This window comes from Tetrahymena thermophila (genome assembly GCF_000189635.1).
Source record: "Tetrahymena thermophila SB210 genomic scaffold scf_8254487, whole genome shotgun sequence".
NCBI classification, from domain to species: Eukaryota; Ciliophora; class Oligohymenophorea; order Hymenostomatida; family Tetrahymenidae; genus Tetrahymena; species Tetrahymena thermophila.
In genome coordinates, this window is record NW_002476262.1 from 213,636 (window position 1) to 229,326 (window position 15,691).

General features: G+C 24.4%; 5 protein-coding genes across 5 annotated transcripts; 2 read left to right on the forward strand and 3 right to left on the reverse strand. All coding sequences in view use genetic code 6, as the record gives it.

Annotated features, from left to right (window-relative positions):
- Positions 1-217: 217 nt before the first annotated feature.
- On the reverse strand, positions 218-2,217 carry TTHERM_00500920 (ammonium transporter Rh type B protein; the record flags this gene model as incomplete). The annotated part of the gene is made up of 3 exons (XM_001022251.3): positions 218-835; positions 1,200-1,822; positions 1,980-2,217. 3 exons carry the CDS (start codon positions 2,215-2,217, stop codon positions 218-220), a joined length of 1,479 nt encoding a protein of 492 aa, XP_001022251.2.
- A 1,301-nt stretch (positions 2,218-3,518) lies between these two features.
- Positions 3,519-10,113, reverse strand: TTHERM_00500930 (EF hand protein; the record flags this gene model as incomplete). Its single annotated transcript, XM_001022252.3, has 19 exons — positions 3,519-4,310; positions 4,532-5,228; positions 5,287-5,725; positions 5,784-5,957; positions 6,035-6,424; positions 6,479-6,737; positions 6,798-7,325; positions 7,384-7,728; positions 7,788-7,891; positions 7,949-8,203; positions 8,256-8,352; positions 8,467-8,589; positions 8,640-8,905; positions 8,962-9,178; positions 9,233-9,334; positions 9,396-9,665; positions 9,756-9,850; positions 9,910-9,971; positions 10,028-10,113. 19 exons carry the CDS (start codon positions 10,111-10,113, stop codon positions 3,519-3,521), a joined length of 5,301 nt encoding a protein of 1,766 aa, XP_001022252.2.
- Positions 10,114-10,620: 507 nt separating this feature from the next.
- Positions 10,621-11,345, forward strand: TTHERM_00500940 (autophagy protein Atg8 ubiquitin-like protein; the record flags this gene model as incomplete). The annotated part of the gene is made up of 5 exons (XM_001022253.2): positions 10,621-10,714; positions 10,768-10,867; positions 10,922-10,965; positions 11,043-11,147; positions 11,263-11,345. 5 exons carry the CDS (start codon positions 10,621-10,623, stop codon positions 11,343-11,345), a joined length of 426 nt encoding a protein of 141 aa, XP_001022253.2.
- Positions 11,346-11,601: 256 nt separating this feature from the next.
- On the reverse strand, positions 11,602-12,990 carry TTHERM_00500950 (rab-GTPase-TBC domain protein; the record flags this gene model as incomplete). The annotated part of the gene is made up of 1 exon (XM_001022254.1): positions 11,602-12,990. One exon carries the CDS (start codon positions 12,988-12,990, stop codon positions 11,602-11,604), a length of 1,389 nt encoding a protein of 462 aa, XP_001022254.1.
- A 1,168-nt stretch (positions 12,991-14,158) lies between these two features.
- Positions 14,159-15,674, forward strand: TTHERM_00500960 (Serine/Threonine kinase domain protein; the record flags this gene model as incomplete). The annotated part of the gene is made up of 2 exons (XM_001022255.1): positions 14,159-14,759; positions 15,031-15,674. 2 exons carry the CDS (start codon positions 14,159-14,161, stop codon positions 15,672-15,674), a joined length of 1,245 nt encoding a protein of 414 aa, XP_001022255.1.
- Between the last annotated feature and the right edge of the window lie 17 nt (positions 15,675-15,691).

Consider the following 15,691-nt stretch of genomic DNA (forward strand, 5'->3'; position numbering starts at 1 on the left):
TAGAAGAATTGTTTTGATTTTATGGAATATAATTAAAAGATGTAACAACTAAGATATATGATATAAAAGAAAATACATAATAAGGTTAATATATTAATAAATATATGACGAAGTTTTTATCTTTTGTTAAAATAATTGATAATTTTATTCATTACAAACTACTTCAATTCATAAATTTAAACTTTTTTGATTAATTTTTTGTTTGTATGTTAATTTTTCAATTTTTTACAGCTGAACTTGTTTAATAACTAATTGTATTGCTAGCACCATTTTGTAATTCAATCATACCAATCTTTTCGCCATCTATGTTATTTTTAGAACCATTTTATTCAGTAACGAGAAGAACTTAGCTATGAGGCATTTTAGGAATCTTAGTGATGATTTCTTCAGGATCTTCGAATCTGATTCTTGGGATATGGAAGGTTTCTCCATCTTCAAATAGTTGGGTAGGAGTATTACCAAGTAATTTCATCATAAAGCCAGTGAATAAAGCTGAGCCAAAAGCAATACCAATAGTGATAAATAAGAATGCGACTTAAATTCCTCCTTACTTAGATTAACTCCAATCAGCATCGCTTGATTTAGGATAAACTTCTAAAAGTTAAGCAGCATTATCGCCACGAGAGCTAGCCTTAGCTGCAGCAACAGCACCCCAAACACCACCAAGAATACCAGGCATGCAGTGCAAATTCATAATACCACAAGTATCATGTAATCCGATCTTGTTTTCAAGGAAGGATTATAATTTAGAAAAGCCAAAAGTGGAAATAATACCAGCTAATGCACCTATTAATATAGCCCAAACAGGAAGGATGTTCATATTTGCACATGTACCCTATTATTATCACAAATATAAAATTAGCTAAAATATAAAAAAGTAGAATAATATTAGGATGAAATTTGCTTTAGTTCTATTTGATATTTATTTCAAAGTATTTTCTTTTTTACTTACTGCTCAGTAATTAATTGTTTTTTATTATCAAATCACTGAAAATTAAATTAATCTTTGTTTTTTTTTTTTTTTTGCTTATTTAACTATCTAAATAACTGACTTATTAACTTACTACCATTCTAACTAACTAATTAACTAATATTTTTTTGCTTGTAAACCAACAATTAAAAACTTATGTAATGTCATTTTTAATCTCTTTTTTGCTTCTGATAAAAAAATATATATAAAGTAAACAATTTTTTATTACCATTGCTACACCACCAGCTAAAGTAGCATTCTAGATGTCAATCATATTGAACTTCTTATCCTCAGTTCTAGTGAGTAAAGAAATAAGGAATGTCATCATGCAACTTGCACTTAAAGAGAGCATGGTATTGATGTAAGCTCTATTTTGAGCCTATGAACCAGGTGTGGCAGGTCCAGCATTGAAGGAAGGCCAGTACATGTAGAGGAAAATAGTACCAATAAAGGAAGTAAGATCTGAAATATAGTTAGACTCAGCCTTTTTGTGACCAAATGAACTTCTTGGGCTTAACATCTTTGCTAAAATTAGACCAAAAACTGCTCCATATGTGTGAATGACCATGGAACCACCAATATCAGCAACACCCATGTTAATAGATATTCTTTCGTTAAGGGTAAATCCAATAGTTTCAAAGAATATGCAAACTGCCATCTAAAAGCCAGAAACTTTACCAATCATACCACCAAAAGTAATCAAAATAGCACCAGCGCAGAATGAGCTTGTCATAAGAGTTAAAGTGTTAAAATGAATTTTGAATGGAGCATCTAAGTCAAATGCACATTTCCAGATAGCTTCCCAAATAGGATAGAGTTGGAAAGAAATAGCGCCAATGACAAATGTATAACCTATATTAATAATTTTTTAAATTATTTTTTACTTTTATACAGCTTTTATATATTGTAGAAGTATCTTTAAGATTCATAATAAACTTTACGAATATTCTAATAAAGATAATTCACTCATGCGATAAACAAATATTAAAAATATTTTAAGTCTTATTACCAACTGCACTGAACTAGTAAGTTCTGAGGAAGGTCATTAAGAAACCGAAACCAACGAAGATCATAACATTGATGTCTTACCACATAGGATAACGAGCAGCATTATCAGGTAAATCAGGATCGTTATCATAAACAGCAACGCATCCATGAATAATAACGCAAAAGATTTCAATTAATACGATAGCAAGAGCAAATTTCTTTTGCTCAGATATAGTGACTGCTTCAGCTAAGTGTCCCATTTTATGAATTTATTTTTTACTCTAAGTCTAAAAGTTACTTATTTACAATTATTTAGTAATTAAAAATATTATATGTTTCTCACAACCACTTTTATTATTAAATAAGATATTAATTTAGTATTTATTTATATACTTTCATCTAAAATGCGTGGATTTGATCTTTCTTTTATTTATTTTAACTCAACTTATCCTTTTTTGAAAATTTTATCAATTTCCCCACCTCATTAATTTAATTAAGCAGTCTACATTATCACCTATTTTCTTTTTGTGTATGTTAAGAAAAAATTTATCAATTTAGATATAAACAGATAGATTGATTCTACTTATTGATGAAAGATCACTTAATTAATTATTTAATAACTTGTAAACCTACCCCTATTTCAAATAAAAATCATTCAAAAAGTTAAGCTTACAGGCATACACACCATTTAAAAATAATTAATAATATTTTGAAAGTATTCTGAGATTTATATTACAGCTTTTCATAAAGATTTTATTTGAATTCCTATTTATTTAATCTAGAATGAGAATTATGGTAAAATTTCTTTTAAGGATTTAAAAGATTATCAGTTGGATTTCTCAAAATTAAGGTTTATAGATTATTCAATCATCATAATTATTCTTGAGAATTTATTGTTTTTTTGTGTAGTCTTTATATTAAAATTATACCTGACACAAATAATGAATTACTCAAAAATATTTAAAGATTTAACATATTTTTTTAAATATCTCAATTTGGTAAATCATCCGTAATTTAATTATGCGATAAGTGTATTTATACAAGTTTATTTGCTATTTATCAGCTTTTAGAACGCTTTAATTTAGTTTTCAAAAATTGCTTTGCTATTTACAGTTTATTTGTAGAGATTAATATATGAGAAATCGTACGGATAAATACATCATGTATCAAATTGGAGTTTTTAGATTCACTCGCTAAATAAATCACAAAATTAAAAATGAACGACAAATTGTAAAATATTAGAGAATTATGCTTATTTAAAATATTTTATTATCTGAATCTACACTTTTTAAAAATTTAGTTCATTATAATTATTATTACTTGATCCAGTGAAAGACAGACCTGAATTTTAAGGATAGAAATTACATCATCTTAATCTCATAAAGTTGAATAAATTTTATTAAATTATTGAATAAAAAAAAAGGGATATTCCAAACAAAATTAATTTTTCCCCAAAATTAATTGAAATTAGGAAAAAATTTTAACGAAATTAATAGCATACAATTTTTATATTAAAAAATATGATTTAACCATACAAATAATTGACAATATTTTGATTTTTTCAATTCTTTATTAATTAATTTGCAGTTTATAAACGATCTTTATACACTTCTAAAAGAAGTTTATAATCTATGATTCCATCTCTTTCTGCAAATTTTATAAATTATGAAACTATAGAATCCGCAATTTAAATTCCCTAGCTATTTAAAATTTTCATAATAAGCGATTTAGCCAGATCATATGTGATAGGAATATTTGCTTAATTATACGATTAAAATAAATCTAATAAATATTTTCTATTTTTTGCCAATACATTAAGAATTAAATCATGATCTTTAACATCTAATGATTATTTTATTTGTGTTGCTAACTTTTATTTATTCCTTTCGCTATTTTAAGTGATGTTTGATGTAATTCTAAAAACTGAATTTTTTTCTAATGACTTATTCCTTTCTTGTAGTTCGTCATTTTACTTTCCTTTGAGTTAAATGATCGACTTTTATTGTAAAGCTTCATAATTTTAATCTGTTCTACCATGATGGTATTACTTAATATGATAAGTATTGCTCATAGAACGATACTTCTTCTATCTAGTCAAACCTTCACCAGTTCCTTATTATATATTATCCTCATTATTGACTCTTCCTAAATAGAATTAAGGGGTATTTAAATTGCTGAGAACATCATTCCATTCTGTAGAGTCAATAAAACCATCTTAGTTTCTATCAAGAAATCCAAACATATCTTTAATTACTGACAATCCTTCTTCAGGTTCTCCATTTAACGTTTAAAGCTTATTAATAAGAGCTTCAAACTCTTGGAGACTCATTTTGCCATCTCCTTTTTGATTAAACTTTGATAAAAAAATATATCATCTACATCATCCTTAATTTGTATTAATCTGATGTAATAAATATCTAAAAAATGATTCAACCAGCTAATAATTAATAATAATCTTAATTTAATTTTTTTAAAAATTTATCCAATCAAATTTCTTATTTCATAGCATTTAATTTATGTTAAAATTTTGAAAATAATTGAAATAATAGTAGAGATTAGCTCGAAATAAATTACCTATCTAAATGCATCTACTGGGGATATCATATACTTATAAATTTTGCTTGAAATTTACTTCAACTTAGTTTTGCATCTCTTAACTATTATATCATCTTCGTCACTTTTTTATAGCAGCTCAATAAATTTTTTAATCTAAAGACGTCCATCTAAACCGCATAGATTGATTAAAAAGAATATTTCCTAACTTTTTAGTCCAAGATTTAACTCACTAAGAGCCTTTTTAAATTGATTGTTAGTTAAATATCCTGACTAAGCTATGTCGTTTTTATTGAGTATTTCTTCTAAGTCAATTTATGAAGATGACCTAATTATTCTTTTAAGTTTTTATATAAGGATTTCTCCTTGCTATTGAAGAAAACTTCCAGATTCACGAGTGTAAACGCTGGATAAATTTTGTTGCACACTGTTTGAGTTTTGCTATGTTATATTACCAGTTAAATTACTTCTTGATAATGAATTGTAATAATCATTTAAATCCGATTTGTCCATAAAAAAGCTGGTATTCTTTATTCCTACCAATCTTGGCTATAAATTCTATGAAATATTATTAGCCAAATCTTACTTTTTAAGATCTGACATGTTTCGTTTTATTGGTGAGACATATTTTGGACCTTATATTATTTACCTAAGATTTTGTTCTTTTTATCTTGATTACCTCTTTGGAGATTAGCTAACTTTAGAGCCAGTCACTGTGCTATATATAAAATTTAATTTAAATTTTTTAAAAAATCTTTGGTTTTGATTTAATTTACATAGGTGTATATGATCTAAATCTAATACTATCAATTTTTGAGTCAAATATGTCTATATTTTTTGTAAGACTTTATTGAGATTAGAATATTTAACTATTTTGGTTGTTTGTTTTACTTGTACTTTCACTACTTTAAATATTGTTATTAAAATTCTTAATTATAAATCCTAAAAATTTATTGAAATCCATTCCTAATTATGAAAATTAATTTATTTCTCTATCCCAAACTTAGCTAATTTCATCAAATGTGAATCTCTTTGGATACAAATAGTTAATACCCTTATAGAAACCAGATAGGTAAATCAATTTCTAATTATCTGGATTGTCATTACGGGTTAAAAAGAATTCAAAAGCTTCTTTTGCCTAAGACTTTTTACTAAAGTGGAGGTAGATCAAATTTCTAAGTTCTTCTACCATTTGCTTTTTCCAGTTTATGTGTCCTTTGTTTTAAAAATTGGGAAAATATATTTAGCAAACTTAAAATGATTTTTTTAATACCAAATTAGTTTATCCAATCCGATTCTGTAAGAAAGCCCTTCTTATGAGGATCAAAATAAGCAAAAAGTTCTTACAAAAGAGTGTTTGTCAAATCAAACCCTTGCAGGGAATTGCTCTTTTCTACCCATGATTAAAATTAATCAAATGTTATTTTCTTCTTGTATTAGCTTACATCTAATTATTAAAAATAAATTTATTGGTGAAATAAATAAATAAATAAATAATGATGATTGAATGAATTATTTGTTTACTTTCAAAGTTAGCCTATATCGATGGATAGTGTTTTGATATGTAAAGACCTAACTATTGCGAAACAGATTTTTTCCAATCAACATTCAATATTTCAATTTATTATGAGTCACTTTATTTGCTTGAGGAAGATGATATATTTCTTTAATTTTAAGTTGAATATGATCTTTTAATTGGTTGAATGTCTGACTTATTCAAAGATCTAGAATTTTAAATAGCTTACTATAATTCTTATTGCTACTTTACAAACTTAATAAAGTCTATAATTCCTATTCTTCCAGATTTGTAAAAATCTATTATCTTAAATAGTCTATTCACTCTAGCAATTGTTAGTTCATTTTCTTTTATTTTTAAGACATCTCTTAGAAATTTTTTAAAATCTTGAACATCAACTTTTTTAAGTAAAATTAAGATTAGGTAAATTATTATTGTTAACAAATATTTACCAAATCCTTTGTATTCAAAGTCAATAACTCTAAATGCTTCCTCTTCTGATGTGAAATGTCCTTTTGAGTACCACTCAAATATTCTCTACACCATTAAATTCTACCAATTCCAGTTATCTTCTGTCACTTGATCTTATGCATTTTCTTTGACACTCTTTTCAAGAACTTTTAAAAAGTTGCTAATATCTATCATTCCTATATGCAATTTATCCATATAAGCAAAAAAACCATCCTTAACAGGCTAAGAAAGCAAAATATACTGTATTAATTATAATTAAAAAACTTACTTTAAAATATTGATAAAGGTTAATAAAATTACTTTATCTAAACCATCCATAAATTCACTGCAAGAAATCATACCATTTTTATCTGTATCTAGTAAATCAAATAATTATTTGAATGTTATTTTTTTATCTCTAATATTTTTTCTGAGATCTCTCAAGATCAAGTTAATCATTTCTTCTGATAAAGGGTTTGTAGGGAAACAAGGAGGGCTGTTATTAATGAGCAATTATCTATCTTCATTTTATTTTAAACTAGAGTTAGTTGTAAACTAATAAGTGTAATTGTTAATAAAAGTAGAATTAGAGTGGTTATTGGTCTACTTTTCAATTTTCTTTTAATCATATTAAACAGCAGGAAGATAATCTATAGTTTGCATAGGATTTTATTTGATTTGACTTGGAAGTGCAAGGACTTACTCAATATATTTCCCATTTTTTATGTATTACTGTATATCATAGATATCAATAAAATCATCTCTGCTATAATCAATCTACTTTACAAAAGATTCTAAAAACTCTAAATTCTCATCTTTAAATATGTTATTTCCGAGATAAAAAGCAAACTTTTCAAATTAAAAAATATAATCTCTTTACTAAAATTAAAAGAAAAGAAAAAATTACTTTTTAATATGAAACTTTTAAATTATTTGAATTATCACCTTCTAATTTAACACTTTTGTGTACTGACTTTAAAAAATGTTCTGCAGACTCAAATTATTAATAATGATTTTTTAGCTTTTACATGAAATCACCTCTATCAAAAATTCTTTCTTTTGGAACTCTTGTTGCTTCTATTGTTGAAATGGATTGTAAAAAGTTAAAATAATCTATTCTCTCATTAGAATCTTTTTTTAAGTATCTTATCATTCTGTTTACTTCAGATATACTAAGCTTTAGCTTACTTTTTATCATACAAATTTTAAAGCTTGCAACATCTAATAAGCCTTATTAATGCTCATCATATTACTATTATTTTATTAAGTACATTTTAATTTTTTTAAATTCTCAAAAATATTTAGAAATACTATAAAAAGTTGCTTTAAATCTTCAAGCAATTCTTAATCAGTAAATTTTAGCTTCAACCTCCATAGCAAATTTTTAAACCAAGAAGGATCGTGCTCTTTATCATCTTTATAATCATTAAATAACATTTAATCTATAATTATCAAATTTTTGATTTATTTACCTTCTTCAATAGATTGCAAATGTTAGACTAACTAATGAACTGATATCTAACTTTATCCTGTTATTGATAAGATAGTGTCTGCTATTTTTTCAGCTTTTGAATCATCAATTGTTAAGCAAATTTATTTCATGCTTTATATGAGGTCTTTTTTATTCAAAGGTGCAGAATCTCTACTTAATTTACAAGTTTTTAAGATATCATCTGTCCTAAGTCCTTTTTTAAAGATGACATCTCTTATGTAATCTAAATGCCTAACTTTTTATTTTTAATGAAATAATATTATGTTCTATTTTAATATAAAATGTACTTTAAGAGGGTAAATATTCTCCAAAAACTTTTTGCCAGTCTATATAGTCAATATAATTCTTTTACTTTTCATCTAAAAGTTTAAAAGCTTCCTATATCTAAAATAATAAAAACATTTTATAATAATTAACAAGTCAATAAAATAAATAAATCTTTTCTTAAATAAAATAAAAAAAATGAATCTTTTATTTAATAAAATAAAAATATTATACCAATTCTGGTGTTAGTTTGATTTCATTTTATTAAATGCAGGTCTAAAAATTTTGAAAATCTAACTTTAAGAACTAAAAATTTTTAGATGAGGCAAAGCCCTTTTCACACAATTGTATAAAACCCTTTTAATTATATTTATGTTATTATGATATACAAATAACAAATTAAATACTCTTTCTGCATCTAAATGGTTTTATCTCATCCAGAATTATATGATTCTTTAACACATTGGCTTGTTTAAGTTATAGATTTCACTTTGAAAACTGAGTTAAGTTTTCATGGATTTATGAGATATTTCGGCTTAAGAAAGATTTTTTTTCTTGTTGCTTGGATCTCTTGCAAATTAGTTCTCGTTAATAAAAGATAGAGATTTTTATTATTGATTATGATTTCTTTGTTTTATAGGTGAAAATTGTTCTTCGATTTAAACTTATTTTTCTATTTTTTAATATAATTTTTATTTGACATTACTACAAATACTATTAAAATTCTACTTTAATCATTAATTATGCCTTATAAATTTATTCCGAGATTATTCCTTAAGTAAGAATTAACTGATGAAGCAATATCAATCATAGATTTATTCTGCTCCAACTTTTCTGGCGACAAGCTAGAAAATTTATTTCTGTATTCTAACACACTCAAATTAGCAGCTGTTAATGTCATTTCTCCTTTTTCTTTTCTTTCATCAAGAGCAAGGTTAGTTGAATACTATTTTAATAAAATATGATTAGTTATAAATAAATGTTAAAAATAATATTCAACCTATGTACTAGCTATAAAGCTCTGATGAAAATTCACTCCACACATATTATTTCTAACAATTAAAAAGCCTATTCCAGGAATTTCCAAATCAGCTTATCCATTCTTTTTTTGTAAAAATAATATTTTTAAACTAATTAGCAGGTAGTTATTATTTATAACATACACTATTTATTTTGGAAGCCAAAGTAGAAATCATCCTATTTACTCCAGCTTTGCATTTTATTGGGTCTACTGATATGAGATTTGAAATTTCACTAAAGTTAACTGTTACTTATTAAACTTATCCACTTGTAACTAAACTATATGGTCTAAGTTATGAGGTCACTTCGCTATAAATACTTTATTTTAACCCTAATCCTTTTACAAAATCAGCAGAAACTAAAAATACTGGTTATCTCTTTTGTTTTTCTCTTAATTTTTAAGATGCAAATCCCTTCATATAAAATATGTTTTAGATTTTAATTTTAATTCTACAAGATCATAAAACTAAAAATAAATGCAAAGTCTAAAAAGTTATGATTACATCTTTGTTAAAGTCAGTAGGACCAAATGTAAACAATCCAAATTTATGAATTAAAACACCTCTCCCCATTCTCATCTATCTTGAAATATGCAGGCCTAAATTAAAAAATAGATTGGAAAGTCTAATTAGTATTTTAAACTTAATAAAGTAATACCTAATCCTCCCCATATTTTATGCATTGTATCATCATCTATGTCTTCAATCATTTTATAAAGTCTGATTTAATAATAATATTGAACTCAATTTAAGACTAAAATTTATAAATGCAATACTTATTATCATTCAGCTGATATGCTGATTTGATTAAAGCAGCAGAGTTTACAGATAGCCTTGATATATCTGAAAATTGAGATGCCATTTTTATAATATTTATTATGAAAATTAATTCTATAAATTTTATTTTATTATATTTTTCTATTTACTTACAGATTAATTGCTGTAAATTTTTTTTGTTGATAGTTTGTAAATTAATAATTTTTATAAATTCGCACTAACTTTTTTTAATAAAAATAAATAACACTTTCTATAAAAAGTAAATGATAAATAGTTAGTTAATAATTAATTTATGGTTTGTATGCGATATCTTCTAATTTTTAATAAATTTATTAGGAATAAATTATTTTCAATAAGTTCTTGAAATACCATTAAATATTTGTTATAATAATAACATAGTTCTCTTTTTCATTAGTGTTTTACCTTATATTTGCTAATTATTAGTATTTTGATTAAAATTGCTTATGCAGAATACTCTTTGTCAAAAAATTAAAAATAATCTTACATTTTTTGCTTTTAATTAAAGTTAATATAATTTATTCAAAATTTTAACTTATCAAAAAATAGTCGTTTATATTTAAGTAATATCGTAATGAATTAAACAGCAGAAAGCTAATTAGATTAAAAAATATGTATAGAAATTTTATAAGAGTCAGAGCAAAATTTCAAAAAAACTCATTCATTTGGTAAGAATAAATGTATTTTTATTGTAATCGTTAATCTTATTTTATATTTAAAGAAGAGAGATTCATAGAATACTAAATAATAAGATGCAATTATCCTGGATTTATACCAATAGCTTGCGAATTAGAGAATATAACAGATGTTGATGTATCGAAGTAAATTGAATATTTTTAAAATATAGCTTAAAATATATTAAAAATATTTAATAGGCATATCAATTTCAGGTTTTATGTATCTGATGATATCTTTGTTGGTAATATACACTAAATTATATTGTTTAATATAATTTTTCTCAAAAATTATCCTCCATTTAAAAAAAAAAATATTTAGGCCACCTTAAGAATTATTTGAAGGAGTTATTTTAAAAAAGAATAAAAACAATGAAGAAATCTCACCGCCTTCATTTACTGATTGAAGATGATGTCATAATTAAACGTAATTGCTTGTTTATTTTAAAAAAATAAATAACTAAATTAGATTTTTATATGAATAATATTTCAAGCTTTAAAAATTTAGTTTTGTATTAAATTTAATAAATAATAAATAATAGATGATATTCCAATAAAGGAGGTTTATACTAAAAAAGTTGAACCTGATGGATGGCTTTATCTAAAACTATCAATCGATTATTGATAAATTGATGCTATTAATTAATTAAATACTTTATTTTTATTATACTAAATACTAGATAAATACAAAAAACAAATATTTATTTTGAAAATTGAAATTCAAAATAGATAATATTTTATTAAGTTATTTTGATAAAATTGTTGTATTTTTATTTCTGAACTTAAGATAAATTTATTTATATAATATAAAAAATATTAAGAGAGATATAATTTTTTATTGATTGAATAGAGTTTTATTTATTAGAAGTTATTTTAAAAATTCATACTGACTCTTCTTAGTCTTAGTAACTTTATTTATTAATATGTTTTTATTCAATGTTACGAGCCTCTTTTATAATCTATAAAATATCCATTTTTTCTATTTTTTATAAATTTGTCATCACAACTGCAAAGTCTTCGTCAAGTAATACAGATCTATTTATCTACAATATAGCTAGCCCAACATAAAAAACATAAACTAAAATATTTTTCCTACTTAACAGTGTATCCCAAAGACGTATAACATCATTCAATTAAAACTCTTAAGTATAGAGCAGAAGTAACCACCTTAAACTATAGTACTAGGGGTCAATTTATAGCTTTTCAAAATGGAACCACAAGTCATTATCGTATGCCTTGAGATAGCTGTTGAATTCTTAGCATTATCTTTTTATACCTTACTAGCATTCATCCATTTACCTCATAAATCTATCTTTAAGGAGACCCATAACTTTAATGAAACAAAAAAAAGTATCAGCCTCTATTTATAAAAATCCTTCTTCTTGGAATAAAGGAAAAGCTCTTTCTTTTTAGAAGACGTAATAAATAGGAGCCAAAACTTCATTCATTCCTTAAACGTATTATATTCCTTGATTTAATTTTGCATAAATAAATAAAATACGACTTAATACATCACAATGTCTTTCTTCCTAGCTTATATTTTTCTTCTTCTTTTCTTAACGAATTTAAGTGATAAAAGGTATTTAGAGTCTCACTTCTCTTTATGTATGTGATGTAAAAAAGTGCATATCAGCACGAGTTCTTTCTGTATCTTTCTCTATTTATGTAAAAAGCTCAGAGTCTTAGAAAAAAGAATTCCAGTTACTCTTGCTGCATTTGCTTAAAGGATGATCAACTACTTTTTAAAATTTCATTTTATTTTAGCTGCTCCCTTAACTTAATCTATTTGGATGATTTATTATTGAATTTTTAGAGAATGGATCGCTTTCTTATTTTTTTATTGATAAATGATTAGCTTCGCTTTAATTCGCATTATTTTCTTGCTTTTTTTTTAACTCTTCTTCTTCATGCTCATCAATAATTTTTTAAGGAGGCAACTTTTATTTTCTGAGAAAATCATCTAAAAATTAATTATAAAAAACTCTGCTATCTTATAGCTATTTTGTCCAAGTTGATCTATCTGGTTTAAAATATTCTAAAAGTATCTTCCAGACTAAAGCCCTTAAGCCTATGCATTGATCTGAAATACCTAAATTAGCATATTCTCTTAATTTTACTACATCTACAATATCGTTATTCAAAACTTCTAAAATGTTTTATATATTTTAATATTCAGTTTAAGTAGTCTTAGCTTTCAGTTCGCTATTCAGCTAAGAATTCAAATATTCTAGCGAATAAAAATTATTTGCTTATTCATGATTTAGCTACATTGTATATTACAAATAATTTTGGATTATTTTCGCTAATTTTTGTATTCCTACTTAAGTTTTTTATTAATCTATCTTGTCCAAACAAATAAATTTTTTTCTTAATAAAAATAAGATTTAGAAGTCTTATTAAGTTTTATCTTAAAAAACTATCTTTCAACCTCTAAAAATCTTAAGATGTAAATTACGGGTTTTTAATGAACACAAATTATAAATTATAAAAGAGTAAAACATAGATAAAATTGAAGGAAATTTCATCATCAGATTGCGATTTAAAAAAATATTCTAAAGAAATTTAAGAATTGCAAAATAGATTAATAAATAAATAAATAAAATAAAATTAAAGCCCGTCCAGTATGATATTTTCTATTGAAAATATTTTTTCTATTTCTCAATTGTAATAAACAACTCTGACTCTGCATTAAATATATAAAAAATAGTCTCTTTTACTTTAGGAATAATCAATATTTATAAAAAATAGATAGATAATTAAAAAAGAAATTTCTTTAGAATAGTGTTTGTTTGAACAATAAATTAAAAAGAAGTGTCTTTTTCTAAATTTAAAATATTCATATAGTAAATTATTATCTAAAATCTATTAATACTCAGTAAAAAATATTTTATAATTTAACTTTTTAAATAAATATTCTCACAATTTAATACATAATTTTTTAAAATATAAAAACTATTTTGATATTTGATGCAAGAAGAAACAACTTTTCATTAATAGGATTTTTTAATTTTTATAAGTTTATTTGTAATAGTTAAATGGATTTCAAAATATTGATTATTTTCTATCTCTATTAATTTTTTTAAGAAATTAATAAAATAAACATAAAAATGAATATATATTACTGTGAGTAATTTAGGTTAGTTAATTACTAAATCAAGTATTTATAATATAAATTGAAAAAATTTATTAATTGATAAAAGAACAATAATAATATTTAATAATTAGCAATAGGCTATCAAAATAGATTAAAAAACATATCTTATTAACTTAACAGCGATATTAGAGGTATATTTTATATCTAAATCTAAACATTAAAAAGAATTATATTCTTTATTAGTTAATTAAATATTATATATATTTATTATAATTATTAGGCAAACCAAATAAATTTATTAAGTTTATCAATTAACAACTGAATAATAAGTGTTAGTGTTAAATATGGGACAAATTTGCAGTAAAATATGCAATACAACTGAAAGTGCTAAGGATAGTTAGTATGAATAGACCCCAAAAATAAATAATGCTATTCCTATAAATAACCTCACTCATGGGGAAAATACTTAATTACTTAATTCAACCAAGTTGGAGTAAAAATAGTAGAATGGACAACTTCCACAATAATCAGTTTAGTAGTTATAATTATCTATCAAAACAGAAGATTAAAAAACAGTTGAAGCACCAAAAAAAAAGGATTTAACATATAAAGATTTTGATAGACTTTAGAATTTAGGTTCAGGTGCATACGGCGATGTGATATTAGTTAAAAAAAAGACAAACAACAAGCAATTTGCTATGAAAATTATAAAAAAATCAAAAATAGTGAGTCGTAATCTCAATCCTTAAATGATCATAGAAAAGAATGTCCTTCTCGAAAATAAGCATCCTTTCTTAGTTAGACTTAAATACTCCTTTTAAACAGAAAAAAAACTCTACTTAGTTATGGAATATTGCCCTGGAGGAGAACTATATACATATTTAGTAAATAATAAAAAGTTTTCTATAGAAGTCTCTAGGTTTATTGCAGCAGAAGTCCTATTAGGTAATTGGTTTCTCTTTCTTAAAAATAACAAAATAGTTTAATCAAATCGAAAATTTTCTACCCATTTATGAAATATTATGTATTGAAATGAACTGACATTAAACTAGAGTATGAATGCACATATTAGATTGCTTTAACAATTAAAATATAAATATTTCTATTTAGATTTCAATATTTCAAAAGGTGGAGGAGGGATAGAAGAAATAAATTAAAAATTAAAATTTTTGGAGATTAAAAAGTGAAATAATTTTATTTATTTAATAAATATTAGGTTTGGAATACTTACATAAAAGCATGAAAATTATTTATAGAGATTTAAAACCAGAAAATATTCTTATTTCTGAAGATGGCCATCTTAAAATAGCAGACTTTGGATTAGCAAAATAGTTTAAAAGAGAAGACGAACTAACAACTACTTTGCGTGGTACTCCTGAGTATATAGCTCCAGAAGTTATTTTGGCAGAGTAAACTGGTAAGGGATATGGTCTCTAATGTGATATTTGGGCATTTGGTATATTTTTATTTGAAATCATAAGTGGAAATCCTCCTTTTACTGATAAAAACAGAAACTGGGCTGGTATTAAGTAAAAAATTCTATAAAATAAGCCTCAATTTACAGCTGATTTTACAGAAGAATCTTAAGATTTAATTTGTAAATGTTTAAAGGACAACCCTTTAGAGAGGCCAAACTGGGATGAAATTAAAGTGCATCCATTCTTCTCTAAAATCGATTGGGAAGTTCTTTTATCTAAGGGCATAGAGAGTCCTCTCAAAAAACTAATTCCTAAACGTTAAGGCAACTTAATTCAAAGACCTAGACCAATTTTTGAAACTTAAACAAACGATAAATATGAACAGCTAAATGGTTTTACTTACGATCCTCAAAGTCACTGTAACCCCAACAAAGAATACTGAAGAATCTACTAAAAATT